We start from the raw sequence: 20,271 nt of genomic DNA on the forward strand, positions 1-20,271 counted from the left end.
GAAGTCTCCCAGAAACGAGCAGCATGGAACACACACAAGGATTACACAGACAGCTTAGCAGTCTAGTCTTATGATTCTCTTCCGTGTGCTTACATGTGTGCTGTAAGTCATATTGATTGTTTTACAGTGGCTACTACAACTTTTGGGCAATCCTTTATCCCCACAAATTGTTTTATTGGATTTTTCTCCCAGCTCAGTAAACATCCTAACAGATTTACTTCCGTTAGTACACTGCTATGACCATATCTAACTGCCTTTCTCTAGCTTCAACAGGTAGGCCTATGTCAGTATGCATGTTGTGTACCTTGACAGCTGGGCAGCACCCTGTTCCAGCCGGGCCTGCCGTCGTCCCCCATGATGCAGGTGAGCGTGGAGTAGCCCTGGAGAACGTAGCCCGACTCGCAGTAGAACGTCACGGTGGAACCCAGCTTGTAGTCGCTGCCCAGCCTGGTCCCGTTCATCACACTGCCTGGATCAAAGCACGACTCACGCAGCTTGGCTGAAGAGGGGAAAGATATATATACACATACAGTATATACTGTATATAACAAATAAGCTTTAACAGTAGTGTGAACAGGATATGCAAACAGGTAACACAGGCAGTGAGGGAGTTTCTTTGTTGAAAGATGTTGAGGAGAGTTTAACAAAACTCATAATTCAAATGCTAAAACATGGTATCCACCTCTACTACCAGAATACTGTGGATAGAAAGCATTTGGATTCTCATTACACATTCTGTGCATACAAAACAATGAAAGGAAACAATGCACATTTCTGACGTTGGTATAGGAACCAATTTAAACAGCGAAGCAGAAATGTTCCTCTGTTCTACTACCTTTATATTCCAGGTGGAAACCGGTGTAGCTGACAGAGCCATCGCTGCGGAAAGCCAGGTGCATGGTGTTGGAGCTGCTCTCGATTCTCTCCGGAAGCTTGCTGTCCTGAAAGCTACCAATCAGAGGGCTGTTGCTGTCTGGTCCGTCGTAGATATACAGGAAGTCATAGTTGGGCTCAATGCTGAAACTAGAGGGAGGGATAGAGAAAGAGAGCGAGAGAGTAAGAGAGAAAGAGACAAATCAGATCAAAGACTCCATCCAATTCCCCCGCCATACCATATCTGGAGGAGCGTGTTCTTTTTTTAGAAAACCCTTTTAGAGAAACTCTCTCTCTTTCTGCTGAGCTTGTTTGGGTTTCAATACATCTGTCTGTGTGCCGTATACAGTAATACATCAAATCAAATCGGCAGAGAAGACTAGAAACTACTGTCTGCTTTCATGGCCTTGTGTGCGCGGTCGAGGTGGGAGGTTAGCGACAACACTCAAAAGGCCCCGCGATTCACACATTGACACACAGTGACAGATGCCTCAGATGTCTGTGTCCACCCAATGCCACAGACACTAATGAATAGATTCCTCAGATCAACTGTAACCTCTCCTCTCTATGGGTCTCAGCTGTGGAGCCGGACAACATGATGATATCCCCCTTTTCCCAGTTAGCGGTTGCTAGCGCTCCATTAATTTCCCTTATCTGTGCTGTGGGAAAACGCTAACACTAAGGATGCTAGCATCTATAAATACCCGGGGAGTGTAATTGCTTTGGTATAGTCAAAGATGAGGCACTTATCCTATTGAGCTGCAACCTCATCACAAAAGTTTGTCTACTAACAGCTCCTCTCCCATGCTCCGCATTTCCGAGAATGAGTGTGTTTGTGGGCGTGTGCATTTTCTCTATCAGGGATGTTCATTTACATAAGAGAGATTTGGAGGTGTATTTTCTTTAATAATATTTCTGAAAGAGTATGCTAAGTGATATTGCCACACTTCAATGAGCCCATATCTAAGGCTAAGGGCTCATTGTAAGATAATAGAAATCCAAACATGGGGGGGGGGGGGGACTCCTGCTCTACACCATATTAATAAAGTCATTAAATGTTGATAACCAGATGTGTTCAGATCGTTTTATTAGCTTAGCCTCTGGAGCTGTCACTCAACCAATTTTACTTGGTAGCTAACGAATACACGGCGAAGATAATACCCAATTTGGTGACAATGACAATGAAATCCAAATTTGCCACCTTGCCAATGCAATGGGTCCCTTTTTACTATATAATATTACACTGGTGCAGTTACAAAGGGTGTCCCCCAGGGCTCGGTGCTGGGCCTCCTTATTCCTCACCATGTCAACCCTGACTTTTTTACAATATATTATTATTAATTTTCTCTATTTTAATTGGGAACATATTTAATGTGGTGGTCTTTTTGGGGGAGAATAGTGTCAGTAATGGAGTGTGTAATGGTCGTCTGTGAGATGGAACGGAACAAAAGGCTTTTCATTAGAGAACCCTGGTTAACCCTGTACCACGTCCCACTGCCAATAGCCACTTTTCCACTGTACTGTGTTATCATTGTTTTGTGGGATAGGACCATTCAAATGAGAAGAGAGCTCACTTTACACCCCAGATGAAACTGTCTAACTGGTGGAACCAAAATGGTTGCCTGATACTGGTCGCTTGAAAACAGCTGTGTCATCATCACTGCAGTGGCTTGCTTTCAGCTCAAATATAAAACATTACTTTTTTAACCTCTATTTCTTTATTTTTCTGTCTTGCACAATTTTTTTCTCTCTCTCTCTCTCTCTCTCTCTCTCTCTCTCTCTCTCTCTCTCTCTCTCAATTCACTTTATTGACATAGCAAGTTCATTATTACTTACAATGTCAAAGTATACGTATCTAAAAATATATATTTATATATAAATGGTGGGACCAACAGCAATAATAATAGTAGTAGTGGACATGGGATTACCATTAACAACAACTACAACAACAATATTAATCAGAACAACAATACATTAAAGCAATGGTAGTAGACCAGTGTCAACATGACTGAGAAGACACATGTCACGAAACAGGACATATTATCGACATTACTTTGCACTTTTCACTGGCTGTCCCTCAGGTTGTGGCAGGAGGACACATATTTGGCTTCCAAAACTGCACATTTTGGCTTTTCACCCAATAAATATTAGATTTTTTATTTTATAGTTTCAAATTCTTTGTATTGAATTATAATTTTGGGAAATAAATATTCTCTTAGGTCTGAGTATTTGTCACAGTGTAATAGGAAATGCAGCTCTGTCTCTACCTCTCCCCTGGAGCAGAGTGAGCAGAGCCTGTCCTCTCTGGGCAGCCAGGTTTGTCTGTGACGACCAGTCTCTATAGCAAGACTGTGCTCACTGAGTCTGTACCTAGTCAATGTTTTCCTCAGTTTTCTATCAGTCACAGTGGTCAGATAGTCTGCCACCATGTTTAGAGCCAAATAGCATTGAAATCGACTTAGATTTTTTTGTGGTGTCTTTCCAATAGGTGATATATTTTTCTTTTTGTTTTGTTTTGTGATGATTTGGTTGGGCCAGATTTTCTGAGTGCTGTCCTGAGGCTCTATGGGGTTGGTTTGGGTTGGTGAACTGAGCCTCAGAACCAGCTGGCTGAGGGGACTCTTCTCTGGTTTCATCTCTTGACATTGTAGAGCTGTGTGATGGAATGTTTTGGGGTCACTTGATGGTTTTCTAGATGGTTGTTTAGATGGTTGATGGCTCGTTTTTCTATTCGAATGAGGAGGGGGTATTGGCCCAATTCTGCTCTACATGTGTTATTTAGAGTTTTTCTTTGCATTTGCAATACAGTCTTGCAAAACTCTGCATGCAGTATTTCAATTGGATGTTTGTCCCATTTGGTAAATTCATTTTTAGAGGTTGGACCCCATACTTCACTGCCATATAGAGCAATTGGTTCTATAACTGATTGAAAACTTTTGAGACAGATTCTAATTGGAATTTCGATTTTGATGTTCCTTTTAATGGCATAGAATGCTCTTCTTGCTTTGTCTCTCAGCTCATTCACAGCCATGTGAAAGCTACCTGTGTTGCTGATATTTAGTCCTAGATATGTGTAGTTTTGGTGTGTTCTAATAGAACTGTGTCCAAATAGAATTTATATTTGTCATCCTTATTTCCGGACCTTTTTTGGAATATCATTATATTTGTTTTTTTTAGGTTAACGGTCAGAGCCCAGGTCTGACAGAACCTGTGAAGATGATCTAAGTGCTGCTGTAACCCCTCCTTAGTGGGAGACAGCAGCACCAGATCGTCTGCGTACAGCAGACACTTGATTTCAGTGTTGTGTAGGGTGATATCAGGTGCTGCCGATTCTTCTAATGTTTTTGCCAATTCATTAATGTAGATGTTAAATAGTGTTGGACTTATTGGGCAGCCCTGTTTCACTCCCCGTCCCTGAGAGAAGAAGTCTGTTTGCTTGTTGCCAATTTTAACCGCACATTTGTTTTTAGTTTACATTGATTTAATAAAATCATATGTTTTCCCTCCAATACCACTTTCTATTAGTTTATAAAAAAGACCTTTGTGCCAAATTGAATCAAATGCTTTCTTGAAATCTACAAAACACGAGTAGATTTTGCCTTTGTTTTGGTTTACTTGTTTATCAATTTGAGTGTGGAGGGTGTAAATGTGATCTGTTGTACGATAATTTTTTTGAAATCAAATCTGGCTTCTGCTCAGGACGTTGTGTTCGTCAAGGAAATTATGTAGTCTGCTATTTATAACACTGCAGAGAATTTTCCACAAGTTGCTGTTAAACGCAAATTCCTCTGTAATTATTTGGGTCAAATTTGTCTCCATTTTTATAGATTGGTGTGATCAATCCCTGGTTCCAAATATCAGGGAAAATACCTGCAGTGAGGATAATGTTGAAGAGTTTGAGTATAGCCAATTTGAATTTCTGGTCTGTATATTTGATCATTTCATTTAAAATACCATCAGCGCCACAGGCCTTTTTTGGGTTGGAGAGTGCATAGTTTTTCCAATAAATCTTCTTTTGTAATTGGGGTATCCACAGGATTCTGATAGTCTTTGACTGCTGATTCAAGGATTTGTAATTTTTCTTGTATAACTTTTTGTTCCGGGCTCTTTGTTATATTGCTGTAGAGGTTTGCAAAGTGATTTCTCCACATATCCCCATTTTGGATAGCCAATTCCTCATGATGAGGTTTGTTTAATTTATTCCAATTCTCCCAGAAGTGGTTTGATGCTATGGATTCCTCAATTCCATCCAGCTGATTTCTAATGTGCTGTTCCTGTTTTGTTCTTAGGGTGTGTTTGTATTGCTTCAGTGTTTCCCCATATTGAAGGCGTATATTTTTGTTGTCTGGTTCTCTGTGTTTTTGATTAGATATATTTCTCAATTACTTTCTTAGATTGTTGCAATCATTATCAAACCATTTTTCATTATCTGTTATTTCTGGTTTGCTCTTATGCTTCTTTAAATTAGCCAAGGAGGCTAATTTGTAAAATATAAAGTTTATGTTCCAAACGGCCAAATTTACACCTTCATTGCTGAAGGAGATTGTTAAGGCTAAAAAGTTGTCCAGGAGAGATTGTATTTTTTGGCTACTAATTGCTTTTTGGTAGATGTCTGTACTGTTTGCACTGCATCTATAGTACGTTGCCTTGGGCCTGAATGTGACTAATTTCCCCCTCTGGAATGGAGAAACTCTCTTCATTGAAGTAGGGTGACTCTGAGAGGGGAATGTATGTGGCACAGAAGAAGACGTTTTTATCTGTCAAGATAGCCTCCTTGTTGATTTTTAACCAGACAAAGAATTCTCCTGTTTTGATCAATTCGATTGAATTAATTAGTTCAGATTTATACCATATTAGCATTCCCCCGGAGTCTCTGCCCTGTTTGATTCCTTTTAATTTAGTGGATGGTAGGATTATCTCCCTATAACCTAGTGGACAGCCAGTGGAAACATCACCTCTGCACCATGTTTCCTGTAGTACTACAATATCAACATCATCAATTTCTTTCAGGAAGTCTGGGTTTCTGCTCTTTAGCCCAAAAGCAGAGGACTTCAACCCTTGTAAATTCCAACATGCAACGTAAAAAAATGTCTTAACTTTTTTTTCTTTACCTTCAAAATGAGACAAACACTCACAATCCAACAATAACTATTAAAATAGGATTTTTCAATTAAAGTAAACTCTTATTATGCAAATGTGATTTGTTTATCATTTAAGATAGAATTTGTGTCATGCCACTTGGGTGGATGTAGTGTGAGGATGGTGGAGTTCTTGTGCTCATCTTACCATGACCCTCGGCCTATCACATGTGAGCATCCATGACCCTCGGCCTATCACATGTGAGCATAGTAGACTCAGCATTTGTTTAATGTCACTCATTTGGTTGGTGGGCTGAGGTGGTCTGTGCTGCGCTGGCTGTGGTGGGCATTGAGGTTGGTGGTGCTGTGGTCGTGGCTGGTGGTTCCAGGGTGCTGGTCCGGGGTATTGTCTCGGTGATCTCGGCGGGGTGGAGATATCTCCGCTGTTCCTGGGTGGAGAGGTCGGGCTGTGGGTTAAAGCGACGTCCTTGAGAGTCTTGGCAAGGATGGGGACTGTCTCCTTGTACAGGTGTACATTGGGTCGCAGGGCACAGTCCCGGGATAGGCTGGCGTTTATTCTTTGGATTGTGGCAGGGTGGAAGTCCTTCCTCTGTAGAAGGGTTGACACCACGATTCTTGAGAAGGGGAAGATTGCGGAGGCCTTCTCAATCACTCCCCGTAGTGAAGTCGCCACCCTCTCCTGCTGAGCACGCAGGTCGTTGCTTCCGGTATGTATGATTATGTGTCTTGGCGACCCGAGATGGGCCTTATCAAGCAGCTCCATGGCACTCTGCGTTGTTGGTTACCACACCTTTCTCATTTTGTGTCTAGGGAAAAGTTTCTTCTCCTGAACAAACTTCCCATTTGAGTCCATCAACAGGACGATGTCAGCCAATGTTCTCTATTCTCTTTCTCTCCTGCAGCTCCTCTCTTAGTGTGGTCAGATCGTTATTACTGTTCTGCCTGTCTTTTTGGAGCTCTCTCACCTCCTTTATTAGATCAGCCAGCTCTCTCTTGAGTCCGTCTCTCTCTTGCTGTACCTCTTTCAGCTGTGTTGCAAGGCTGCTGTCCTGCTCTGTTCTCACCTTGGTTAGGAGCTCCTCTAAGGTGTGGTTGTCTGGTTGCTGTTTGCTCACGCTCTCCCTGAGCAGGACAACCTCCCCCTCCAGTTTGGTGAACTCATCCCTCATGGCAGCCATGGTGGTGAGGAGGGCCTGAGCCTGCTCTGCACTGAGGGGGTCGCTCTCCTCCTGGGGCGTGTCCTCCACTATGGTGGGAAGAGAGGTGCTGGATGTGCCTTTTTGGGTGGGGAGAGTAGGGGTGAGGATGGTGCTGGTGGAGTTTGTCTTGTGGGAGGGCATGTCACTGGTGGTGTCCTCTCTCTCCGCTCTCTCCTTAATGGTCTGAAAGTCTGTTTCAAACAGCCTAATGTTACATTGCACCATGACAGTCCCAGTCTTGTAGAGGTTGATTGTTATCATGGTGCTATCAGGTTCGTCTGTCTCTTTGATTTTCAGCTTCCACCCATTACAGATTCCCTCTTTCTTTATGGATGGGTAGTGAGAGCACACTGCTGAGCGCCATGCATTTGGCTGGTCAGTGAGGAAGATGAGATTACTCATGTCACCGTTTTTGTAGAGGTCTGCAAAAAGGGTTTCTGGCCTCCCCTTTAGTAGTTTCTGTTTAAAAGCTTTCCTCGTTGTGTCATTTTTGGCCTCTTTAGGGTAGAGAATGGATTCTGCGCTGAGGGGGAGTGTGGACATGGTGCCTGTGGGCTCTGCTACTACTGCTGCGCTGTTCTGCTGCCCCGTTGCCATAGCAACCAATTTGTTTGTCTGCTGCTGTTGCTAGCTGGCGCTAATTTAGCTAGCGCTAACAAAAAAACTGAAGATATGTTTAAAGTTAGCCCGTGCTCCTTTTTGGTTCTCTCTCTCTCTCTCTCTCTCTCTCTCTCTCTCTCTCTCTCTCTCTCTCTCTCTCTCTCTCTCTCTCTCTCTCTCTCTCTCTCTCTCTTTCTCTCTCTCTCTCTCTCTCTCTCTCTCTCTTTCCTCTCTCTCTCTCTCTCTCTCTCTCTCTCTCTGTCCTCAATCTCTCTCTCTGTCCTCAATCTCTCTCAATCTCTCTCTCTCTCTCTCTCTCTCTCTCTCTCTCTCTCTCTCTCTCTCTCTCTCTCTCTCTCTCTCTCTCTCTCTCTCTCTCTCTCTCTGTCCTCAATCTCTCTCTCTCTCTCTCTCTCTCTCTCTCTCTCTCTCTCTCTCTCTCTCTCTCTCTCTCTCTCTCTCTCTCTCTCTCTCTCTCTCTCTCTCTCTCTCTCTCTCTCTCTCTCTCTCTCTCTCTCTCTCTCTCTCTCTCTCTCTCTCTCTCTGTCCTCAATCTCTCTCTCCCTCCCGTAGTCCTCAATCTCTCTCTCTCAATCTCTCATCCTTAGTCCTCAATCTGACACACACACACACACACACACACACACACACACACACACACACACACACACACACACACACACACACACACACACACACACACACACACACACACACACACACACACACACACACACACACACACACACACAGCTTTAAGTTAGAGGTTTAACTTAGAGTGAGGCAGCAGCGGTAACATCTGTCAGCTATACACCACACTGTGTAGCCTATCGGCAGTCAAACTTAACCCCCTTTTGACCTTTGGCCCCTGTCTGCCATGGAAGGCCCCTGCGCCTGCTCAAGCCTTGCCGCTGCCAAAGGTTAAATGAAAAACTGTACGCAATTGAGGTGTGAAACACATTAAGTTCTTGCTTTTTTCTTCTATTAATTGGCTGCATCAGTCAACGCAGGCCGAGATGTCTTGATACAGCACCTTAAAAGTGGGGAGCTGAGAAAGGTCAAAGCAAGGAAGTCCAGCTGGGGAAGCTAATTATCCGCCGAACACATGAATTGCATCTTAATATAACAGTGATAGCAGTTAGCAGAGATCGTTGTATAATCACCTCACACCCCTCAATGTGATTGTGACAAAATTCCCATTAATGGCCACCTTGCCTGCATGTGTGCATTCAGTGGAACTGATAGGGAGAGTAGGCCTTAATCACTTCGGAGAAAACTAGCACCTACAGTTGAAGTCGGAAGTTTACATACACTTAGGTTGGAGTCATTAAAACTGTTTTTTCAACCACTTCACAAATATCTTGTTAACAAAATATAGTTTTGGCAAGTCAATTAGGCCATCTACTTTGAGCATGACACAAGTAATTTTTCCAACAATTGTTTACAGACAGATTATTTAACTTATAATTCACTGTATCACAATTCCAGTGGGTCAGAAGTTTACATACACTAAGTTGACTGTGATTTTAAACAGCTTGGAAAATTCCAGAAAATTATGTCATAGCTTTAGAAGCTTCTGATAGGCTAATTGACATCATTTGAGTCAATTGGAGGTGTACCTGTGGATGTATTTCAAGGCCTGCCTTCAAACTCAGTGCCTCTTTGCTTGACATCATGGGAAAATCAAAAGATATCAGCCAAGACCTCAAAAAAATTATTGTAGACCTCCACAAGTCTCGTTCATCCTTGGGAGCAATTTCCAAACGCCTGAAGGTACCACGTTCATCTGTACAAACAATAGTACGCAAGTATAAACACCATGGGACCATGCAGCCATCATACCGCTCAGGAAGGAGATGCTTTCTGTCTCCTAGAGATGAAAGTACTTTGATGCGAAAAGTGCCAATCAATCCCAGAACAACAGCAAAGGACCTTGTGAAGATGCTGGAGGAAACAGGTACAAAATTATCTATATCCATAGTAAAACGAGTCCTATATCGACATAACCTGAAAGGTCGCTCAGCAAGGAAGAAGCCACTGCTTCAAAACCACCATAAAAAAGACAGACTACGGTTTGGAACTGCACATGGGGACAAAGATCGTACTTTTTGGAGAAATGTCCTCTGGTCTGATGAAACAAAAATAGAACTGTTTGGTCATAATGACCATCGTTATGTTTGTAGGAAAAAGGAGTAGGCTTGCAAGCCGAAGAACACCATCTCAACCGCGATGCACAGGGGAGGCAGCATCATGTTGTGGGGGTGTTTTGTTGCAGGAGGGACTGGTGCACTTCACAAAATAGATGGCATCATGAGGATGTAAAATTATGTGGATATATTGAAGCAACATCTCAAGACATCAGTCAGGAAGTTAAAGCTTGGTCGCAAATGGGTCTTCCAAATGGACAATGACCCCAAGCATACTTCCAAAGTTGTGGCAAAATGGCTTAAGGACAACAAAGTCAAGGTATTTGAGTGGCCATTACAAAGCCCTGACCTCATTCCTATAGAACATGTGCGGGCAGAACTGAAAAAGTGTGTGTGAACAAGGAGGCCTACAAACCTGACTCATTTACACCAGCTCTGTCAGGAGGAATGGGCCAAAATTCAACCAACTTATTGTAGGAAGCTTGTGGAAGGCTACCTGAAACGTTTGACCCAAGTTAAACAATTTAATGGCAATGCTACCTAATACTAATTGAGTGTATGTGAACTTCTGACCCACTGGGAATGTGATGAAATAAATAAAAGCTGGAATAAATCATTCTCTCTACTATTATTCTGACATTTCACATTCTCAAAATAAAGTGGTGATCCTAACTGACCTAAGACAGGGAATTTTTACGAGGATTAAATGTCAGGAATTGTGAAAAACAGAGTTTAAATGTATTTGGCTAAGGTGTATGTAAACTTCCAACTTCAACTGTATTAGCGTCTAATATGCTGCCACGTTACCTGATGAAGGCCAGAGATAGGACATAGTCCGAGTTGACAGCTATTAGCCAATCACAGTCCTTGCTGTGGGGGTAGGGATGGGGGAAGTTGGGAGACAGGATGAAGCCATTGGATCCAGTCAAGTTTCCTCCACAGGGGGCTGAAAGAGAAGAAGTGAGCAAATTAAAAATATACTAACTCTGACACTCTTTAGATGAACTGTCTCTGTTATTCTGTAGTCAGAAAACTGCATGATATTCTGTGGAGATTTAATGGTGGATAGGGTTGCAAAATTCTCATAACTTTCCCAAAATCCTCAGATTTTTCAGAAACCCTGGTTGGAAGATTTCTGGACTCAGAAGGAAATATGCAGGAAATCTGGAATAATCCAACCAGGATTTCTGGAAGACCTGGGGATTTTGTAACCATAATGGTAACTGATATATTGAGTTTTGAGAGATCAAATTCTCCACACAGACGCCTTGTACAAAAACACATTAAAACACAAGAATGCTTGAGGTTTCGTCAAGGTACTTCTTATAAGTATGCCGTCTCTGAAAAGTGAGAAGGATCTTCGGCTCTGCGTCCAATAATTTGATATTCATCAATGGCTTGCCTTGTTCAAAATTGTTGGAAAGCAATGACAGTCAGTCATCTCATTGGCTTTAGAGCTCAAGTACAGCTTGGTGCTAGGTTCTGCAACATTCAGGGATACAATATGTTTATTAGCAGGCTAGGAGCCTGGGCTGGGTTGCCAGGTCTAAGTGTCTCTGCAACACCAATGGGCTGCTACGTGATAGTTGTCCCAGAGCTCTTTTCTTGTTACAGCTCCTTTAGATGGGAGTCAACAGACAACTATTGAGAGAAAGTAAGGTTAGAGAGAGGAAAACTGCTGGATCTACCTGTAAGCACTCACCTCAACAGAAGGCCATAAGGACAGCCAAGAGTTTTTCCCTGCTCAGCTCACACATAGTGGTCAGTGGAAAATCCTCAATACAAACCCCAGGCTCCACCTGTTAGTACTCAACTCAATACAAACCCCAGGCTCCACCTGTTAGTACTCAACTCAATACAAACCCCAGGCTCCACCTGTTAGTACTCAACTCAATACAAACCCCAGGCTCCACCTGTTAGTACTCACCTCAATACAAACCCCAGGCTCTACCTGTTTGTACTGACATGTTTGGATTTCTGAGCTTTAACTATTATTAATCATTAGTTATATTATTAATCAGTAGTTATAATAGAGACATGAGGGGTGCCATAAGTAAGCTTAGGAGGGGCTGAGTGCAGGGACAACGGTCACATGTGGCAGTACTGATAAGGAGGAGACTCCACCCAAAGTGGGGTATGTATACTACCACGGGTAAAAACATGTCTTTGTCTAATGCAGCTGTATTGACCCTCTGAGAAGAATACACTTGGTTTAAGCTTTCCTAGTGTCCGTCGAGTTCTTACTGTAATAATTAGAACTTAACAGTACTGACCTCAATACAAAGCTATAACTAGAGCCAAGGGTCCTTTCCTGGTCAGGTGATGTGCTGAGGAATATCTCCTAGCCCTAACTGTAATTAAAGCACTCACCTATGCAGACAGGAGGGCTGGGTTGCCAGTAGTAGCGGTTCTCCACCTGGATACAGGTAATCTTCATCTCTCCCTGGAGCTCATACCCAGGGTCACAGAGAACGGTGACGGTGTCACCCGGCTCTCGCCCGTCCCCGTTACGACTGCCGTTCATGGGTACACCTGGGTCTCTGCAGGCTGTGGCCACCGAACCTGCCGGTCACAACGTAGGGAGGGAATCAAGTGAGTCTATGCAGATAGGTTTTATGTTAACAGTGGGTTGACAGTGTCTTATATATAACAGATAAACAGTTTGTATGTCTGGTTTTAAGTATCGAGTCAATTAAAGTCCCCAGATAATACGATGAGTGAAGTTTTCAATCACAGAGTCAAACACATACAATACCACATTCTTAGCAGGTAACCCAAACATGTACATTCTAACTGATGTACTGAAACTGACACAGTAAAGCTGACACAGAGAAGAGCAACAATTTTGATGATTTAAACTTCAAAGAGTTTTGCAAACAGTAGCCAAAAAAAACTCTCACACAGTATCCCAAACCTGCACTTTACCCTCTTTCTCAGTGTTAGACTTTATGAATCGAAAACTGAGACTTTATTGCTTTTGAAGATACAAACTTCCAAGACTTTTCACAAACAGACTACTCACTTGAGAATTCGATAGCGAAGCCGGACTTGCTGATGTAGAAGTCAGTCTCAAACTGGATGGTGACCAGGTTGAGGGTGCTGTGGATCCCCTCGGGGAGCAGAGAGCCAGACACCTCCCTCAGGGACATCTCATTCTCAGGAGGGCCGTCCCACACCTTGAGGATGTCATGGGATGCCTCTGTGTCGAAGGCCAGGAACTGCAGGCTGAGAAATAAGGAGGAGGAAAATGATCATGTACACTACAGCAGGGTTGCAAACTTCCTGTAACGTTCCCTAAACCCCCAGGTTTTCCAGAAATCCCAGTTGGAAAATTCCTGGAATCAGTAAATCTGGAATCCTTCCACCAGGATTTCTGTAAAACCTAGGAATTTTGAGAAAGTACTGCCACCCTAGGCTGCTGTATATTACTTGCAATAAATCATGGAATAACAGAGTAATAACAGAGATGTTACAATTGCAATACTCATAGAAATAACTTGATAAATTTGCCAAAACAGTGCGGTGGAGAAAATTTGTGGGTGACCTTTGCTCCTCATGGACAAAATTTTTATAAATCAAGTCAAATCACTGAATGTGTTACACCAACACAGCTGTTTCCTAATACAACCACAGTTTGTTCTGCATTGCTAGCAATACAGTTTGTTCTAAATCTGAGGGTTTGTGCATATTTCTTCCATGGTTTTTGATGTTCCTTTTTGAGAAAATGCAAGCACTCAGCTGAAAGCCCCAGTGCCTTTTTCTTTTGCATGGAAAAGTGCTGTTGTGATGCAAAACTGAGGTGCCTATCTAGGCATAATGATGTTGTAGAGACATCAAGCTACGAGCAACGAGCTATAAGTCAGAAAACCTGGCAGGTAATTGGTGCACGTGGTCATAACACTCCTTTCACATCACCATTCAGCAGACTGTGCTGATCAAGACACCAGTGGAAGAAAATAAAGAAAGTCATGAATAAAAATATGATTTCAAACGAGGTGTGCCACTGGGAGTTGGAACAGAACAAATTGTTTGCCTCCAAGGTTACACCATTCCGGCTCCATGCAATACTAATAATTGACTCTATGATTGAGCATTTGAGTCTCATTAGGCTGTCCAGCCCTGGGGTCGAAGATGTGCAGGACAGGCAAAAAACAAAGAAGTATCTGGCATCTGTAGACTAGACTGGAGAGAGGACAGAGGGACACCCTGTACTCCTGTACCCCTGCTGGAATGGACGTTCAGATCTTCACTATTATAGTCACGCTGATCACTATAGTAGGGATTGATTAAATTCACCATCATATCTAAGCCAATATGACACCAATGTCGATTAAACTTGGCAAATCAATTTGATTGGAGGTACAAACACACTCCCCGCCTCTCGTCATGAGCCGTCCGTTAGTTTTAGGTGGAAAAAAAGTTTGTCGGGAAACAGTTTTGATTATATTTATAATTTATTGCTCTCACGTGCTCATTTCTGTCCATTAAGAACCAACAATGTGCTAACTTTATGTAGCATTTCTGACGATGGTAGCATATTTTTTAGCCAAAGTTCAGAGTTCTAACACCGGGTCAGTTGCTCGGCAACAACACAGCTGCTTGCACCATGCTGCCAGTCATAAGAAATCTATGTGAACAAACCTAGGCTACTGTAGATAATCAATAAATGAAAAACATATATTTTGATTAGCTGGGTAGGTGCCCCGCTCTGTCTGACAGCGAAGTCGGCGCAAAGTGAGGTAATTTAGCATGTGTGGTAATGAGTAGGATTCTGTGTTTTCACATGTAAATGTCATTGCTTTTGATAAAAACACTATCTGCCTTTCCTCCCCGCTTTTGCCTGATGACTTGACGGGCCATATTCTGGTGTACCACGGGGTAGATTAATCGAACTTACTCTCAGCTTGAGTAAGTTTTGCAACCTGCTGTGCGCAGTCAAAAGAAAATGACATGCTTGCTAACTTGGTTAGCTACATGATTAAACGAGTCTGTTATCATCAAATCATCTGTGTTAGACTATTGTATTTTAACCAAGCAAGATAAATAAAATAAATCAATCAGTACTGAGTGAATGAACAAAATCATTTTGGAACAAAATCTTCCAGACTGTCCATTTAAATGGTCTGTCATAGTCAATGTTTTAAGAACAGGTGTCACGTCCTGACCATAGAGAGTCCTTATTTTCTATGTCTCCAATGCACCTTCACAGCCCAGTACGTCCTGTGCCTGCTCCTCGCACTGTCCCTGAAGTTTGTGTCCCCAGTCCGGTACGTCCTGTGCCTGCTCCTCGCACTCTCCCTCAAGTGCACTTTCCCAGTCAGGTACGCCCTGTGCCTGCTCCCCGCACTCGACCCGAAGTGCGTGTCACCAGTCTGGCGCCACCTGTGCCGGCTCCACGCACTAGGCCTCCGTGCGCCTTCCCAGTCCAGTGCGTCCTGTGCCTGCTACGCCCTGAGGTGCGTGTCAACAGTCCGGTGCCACCTGTGCCGGCCCCACGCATCAGGCCTCCAGTGCGCCTCCCCAGTCCAGAGCTTCAGGCGACGGTCCCCAGTTCAGAGCTTCCGGCGACGGTCCCCAGTCCAGAGCTACCGGCGACGGTTCCCAGTCCAGAGCTCTCGGCGACGGTTCCCAGTCCAGCGCTTCCGGCGACAGTTGAGACGGTCCACGCTCCTGAGACGGTCCACGGTCCGGAACCTCCTGCGACGGTCCACGGTCCGGAAACTCCTGCGACGGTCCACGGTCCGGAAACTCCTGCGACGGTCCACGGTCCGGAACCTCCTGCGACGGTCAATGGTCCGGAACCTCCAGCTCCATGGCCGGAGCCCTCCACTGCGCTGACGCCCAGTCTGAGCATGGCGTCCAGTCCAGCTCCAAGGCCAGAGTCTTCTTCTGCGTTGGTGCCCAGTCCAGGCACTGCATCCAGTCCCGCTCCATGGCGGGAGCCTTCACCTGCGCCGATGTCCAGTCCAAACACGGCGTCCAGTCCAGCTCCATGGCAGGAGCCCTCCTCTGCGCCGATGCCCAGTCCAGACACGGCGTCCAGTCCCGCTCCATGGCAGGAGTCTTCCTCTGCACCGATGTCCAGGCCAGGGCCGGTGTCCAGTCCCGCTCCATGGCAGGAGCCTTCCTCGGCGTCTAGGTCCAGTCCATGCACAGCGTTCAGCCTGGGTCTATGGCTGGATCCGCAGGATGAGCGGGTTCTTCGGCCCGCACCAGAGCCGCCCCCGATGCTGGCGGATCCGCGGGATGAGAGGGTTCTTCGTCCTGCACCAGAGCCGCCACCGACACGAGACACCCGCCCTAACACTCCCTTTTGGCTTCAGGTTTTCCGCGCCTTGGGGGGGGGGGGGGGGGGGTACTGCCACGTCCTGACCATAGAGAGTCCTTATTTTCTATGGTAGAGTAGGTCAGGGCGTGACTGGGGGGGGTTAGTCTAGTTTATTATTATATGTGGGGTTCTAGGTTTGTTTTTCTATGTTGGTGATTGTGTATGATTCCCAATTAGAGGCAGCTGGTAATCGTTGTCCATAATTAGGGATCATATTTAGGTAGCTTTTGTCCACCTGTGTTGATGGGATATTGTTTTGAGTTAGTGCACGTAGCACCCCTGTCATCACGGTTCGTTGTTAGTTTATTGTTTTTTTGTTTTTGTCTTTGTTAAGTTTCACTTTATCATTCAATTATGTGGAACTCAACATCCGCTGCGCCTTGGTCCGATATTTATTCCAGCGAATGTGACAACAGTATTCGTAGTGTAGTGGTTAAAGTTACTGCCTGTTGATCTGAAGATTGACATTTCTTTCGTTTATAGTTTTGACAGCCCCCTCCCTCCCTCCCTCCCTCCCTCCCTCCCTCCCTCCCTCCCTCCCTCCCTCCCTCCCTCCCTCCCTCCCTCCCTCCCTCCCTCCCTCCCTCCCTCCCTCCCTCCCTCCCGACGCACGCACGCACGCACGCACGCACGCACGCACGCACGCACGCACGCACGCACGCACGCACGCACGCACGCACGCACGCACGCACGCACGCACGCACGCACGCACGCACGCACGCACACACACACACACACACACACACACACACACACACACACACACACACACACACACACACACACACACACACACACACACACACACACACACACACACACACACACACACACACACACACACACACACACACACACACACACACACACTCATTTTCATGTATTAACTTCTTTGGGATAGGGGGCAGCATTTTCACGTTTGGATGAAAAGCGTGCCCAGAGTAAACTGCCTGCTACTCAGGCCCAGTTGCTAATATATGCTAATATATATTATTAGTAGATTTGGATAGAAAACACTGAAGTTTCTAAAAAGGTTTGAATGATGTCTGTGAGTGTAACAGAACTGGCAGACGAAAACCTGAGAAAAATCCAACCAGGAAGTGGGAAATCTGAGGTTTGTAGTTTTCAACTCATCACCTATCGAATATACAGTGTCTATGGGGTCAAATTGCTCTTCCTAAGGCTTCCACTAGATGTAAACAGTCTTTAGAACCTTGTTTGATGGTTCTACTGTAAAGGAGGGGGGAATGGGAGCTGAATGAGTCAGAGGTCTGCCAGAGTGGCATGAGCTGACCACGCCCGTTCAACGGGAGAGCGACCTGCGTTCCATTGCAATTCTAAAGACAAAGGAATTCTCCGGTTGGAACATTATTGAAGATTTATGTTAAATACATCCTAAAGATTGATTCCATACATCGTTTGACATGTTTCTACGGACTGTAACGGAACTTTTTGACTTTTTGTCTGGGCCTAATGATCGCGCATCATGAATTTGGATTTGTGAACTCAAGGCGCGAGGTATTTGGACATAAATTATGGACTTTATCGAACTAAACAAACATTTATTGTGGAACTGGGATTCCTGGGAGTGCATTCTGATGAAGATCATCAAAGGTAAGGTAATATTTATAATACTATTTCTGACTTCTGTTGATTCCGCAACATGGCGGGTATATGTTTGGCTTGTTTTGGTCTCTGAGCGCTGTACTCAGATTATTGCATGGTTTGCTTTTTCCGTAAAGCTTTTTTGAAATCTGACAAAGCGTTTGCATTAAGGAGAAGTATATCTATAATTCTGTGCATAATACTTGTATCTTTATGAGTATTTCTGTAAATTGATGTGGCTCTGTGCAAATTCACGGGATGTTTTGGAGGCAAAGCCAAATGTAAACGGAGGTTTTTGGATATAAATATGAACTTGATCGAACAAAACATACATGTATTGTGTAACATGATGTCCCGGGAGTGTTATCTGATGAAGAATATCAAAGGTTAGTGATTAACTTTATCTCTATTTCTGCTTTTTGTGACTCCTCTCTTTGGTTGGAAAATGGCTGTTTGCTTTCTGCGACTAGTTGCTGACCTAACATAACGATATGTTGTGCTTTCGCCGAAAAGCCTTTTTGAAATCGGACACTGTGGTTGGATTAACGAGAAGTTTATCTTTAAAATGGTGTCTAATACTTGTATGTTTGAGAAATTTGAATTATGAGATTTCTGTTGATTGAATTTGGCGCCCTGCAATTTCATTGGCTGTTGGAACCCCATTCCCAGACAGGTTAAGTGGCTCTTAAAAGAGCCTTTGGGTTTTTGGAGATGCAGGCAAGTGAGAGTGGTGGTGTGTACTACTGTGTGCATCTTGCTAGAACGGAGGAGAGACCAGCACTCAGACTCTCATGGAAGAGGACCCTCATCCGTGAGATGCACACCATCCTTACAGTACTGCCCAGGGACACAGTGCTTTTTGGCAGAGGGGCGGATTGTGAGGATGCGCCTGCCATGGAGAAATATTAAAATCAGCTGGGTGACAGATCACCGGGCCATCTTTATGCGCTTGTCCTCCTCCCATTGAAACATCAAACTCCTCTGCTGCGCTATGTCAGAGTAGACCATCGTTGTTCGGATGACTACCTCCGAATCAGTTTGCATCTGACACCAGGGCTGTCCCCTTTGTGTGTCCCAATTAGTTTCTACCAAGGTGAATGACTATGATGTCAGGGGGAGCAGCAGCACAGGCCATCTGCTGGCGCAGAACATGAAGGAGTTTGCCTCACTTCATTCCTCGCTCTTGAGCCACGTAATGTGACAGTAGTCAAGGGAGAGGTTGTGATGCTTTCCGACTGACCTGGCACACTTCTCCAACAAGTGGATCCACAAATGCCCAACTAGCCACACAGTCCTCATTCCAAATTCATGTTAATGAATGAGTAAATGCCTGGAAGCCAGCAAAAAAAAGGGGGCGAACTATAGTAGTAGAAAACACTGAGTGTTCAAAACATTAAGAACACCTTCCTAATATTGAGTTGCACTCACTTTTGACCTCAGAACAGCCTCAATTTGTTGGTGCTTGGACACTACAAGGTATCGAAAGTGTTCCACAAGGATGCTGGCCCATGTTGATTCCAATTCTTATCACAGCTGTGTCAAGTTGGCTGGATGTCCTTTGGGTCATGGACCATTCTTGATACACACTGGAAACTGTTTAGTGTGAAAACCCCAGCAGCGTTGCAGTTCTTGACACATTCAAACCTGGCACCTACGCCCATACTTTATTCAAAGGCACTTCAATCTTCTGTCTTGCCCATTCACCCTCTGAATAGCACACATACACAATCCATGTTTCAATTGTCTCAAGGCTTAAAAATCATTCTTGTCTCCTTCCCTTCATCTGATTGAAGTGGATTTAACAAGTGACATCAATAAGAGATCATAGCTTTCACCTGGATTCACCTGGTCAGTCTGTCATGGAAAGAGTGTTCCTAATGTTTTGTAAACTCAATGTAACTGTGGAATGAATAGAACTGCATTCCAATTGAAAAGGATCATATGCAGATTATTTTGCTCCTGTTTCAGGGAAGCTTAAAAAGTATATTTAGACTTTGGCAAGGACAATAAAACATCTTCTGTATGTTTCTTGTTTTTCTAGCCAACATTCCCATTGAAGCACCAAGTCCAATCAGTTCTACTTGTTGTATTTCTGAGAGGATCTCCTGTCAGACTTTCAATCTCTCTTTTTATCTCTGAGATAGGCTAATTGACTTTTACTTTTATTGCTGTGTTACAGTATGTTGAATTATGCTTTTGTATAATCACCTTTCGGTGTAAAAACCATAGAAATGTTAAAAAATATATGTTTTAAGTGAGACGGAGGCATTGTTCTGAAGCCGAAAATAAAGAAAACTCACATGAACACCACAATGACTACCTCACCCATGCTTTTCCAGCACACAGCTTTGACCTACTACAGTAGCTCTGTCGGTCTATTGTACTTCAAACAATGTGTAGGCAGGTTGCTTAGAATTCAA

General features: G+C 44.1%; 1 protein-coding gene across 2 annotated transcripts in view; it reads right to left on the minus strand.

The window, feature by feature from the left end:
• LOC139559367 (CUB and sushi domain-containing protein 3-like) overlaps positions 1 to 20,271 on the minus strand; it is a 700,638-nt gene that overhangs the window by 191,856 nt on the left and 488,511 nt on the right. For both annotated transcript variants that reach the window (XM_071375335.1, XM_071375334.1), the window contains exons 26-30: positions 12,941 to 13,143; positions 12,289 to 12,480; positions 10,726 to 10,864; positions 836 to 1,023; positions 305 to 499 (exon numbers count right to left, since the gene is read on the minus strand). In XM_071375335.1, coding sequence (XP_071231436.1) covers positions 305 to 499; positions 836 to 1,023; positions 10,726 to 10,864; positions 12,289 to 12,480; positions 12,941 to 13,143 — 917 coding nt within the window. The remainder of the gene's footprint in view (positions 1 to 304; positions 500 to 835; positions 1,024 to 10,725; positions 10,865 to 12,288; positions 12,481 to 12,940; positions 13,144 to 20,271) is intronic.

The sequence above is a fragment of the Salvelinus alpinus genome, chromosome 29, assembly GCF_045679555.1.
Source record: "Salvelinus alpinus chromosome 29, SLU_Salpinus.1, whole genome shotgun sequence".
Lineage (NCBI taxonomy): Eukaryota > Metazoa > Chordata > Actinopteri > Salmoniformes > Salmonidae > Salvelinus > Salvelinus alpinus.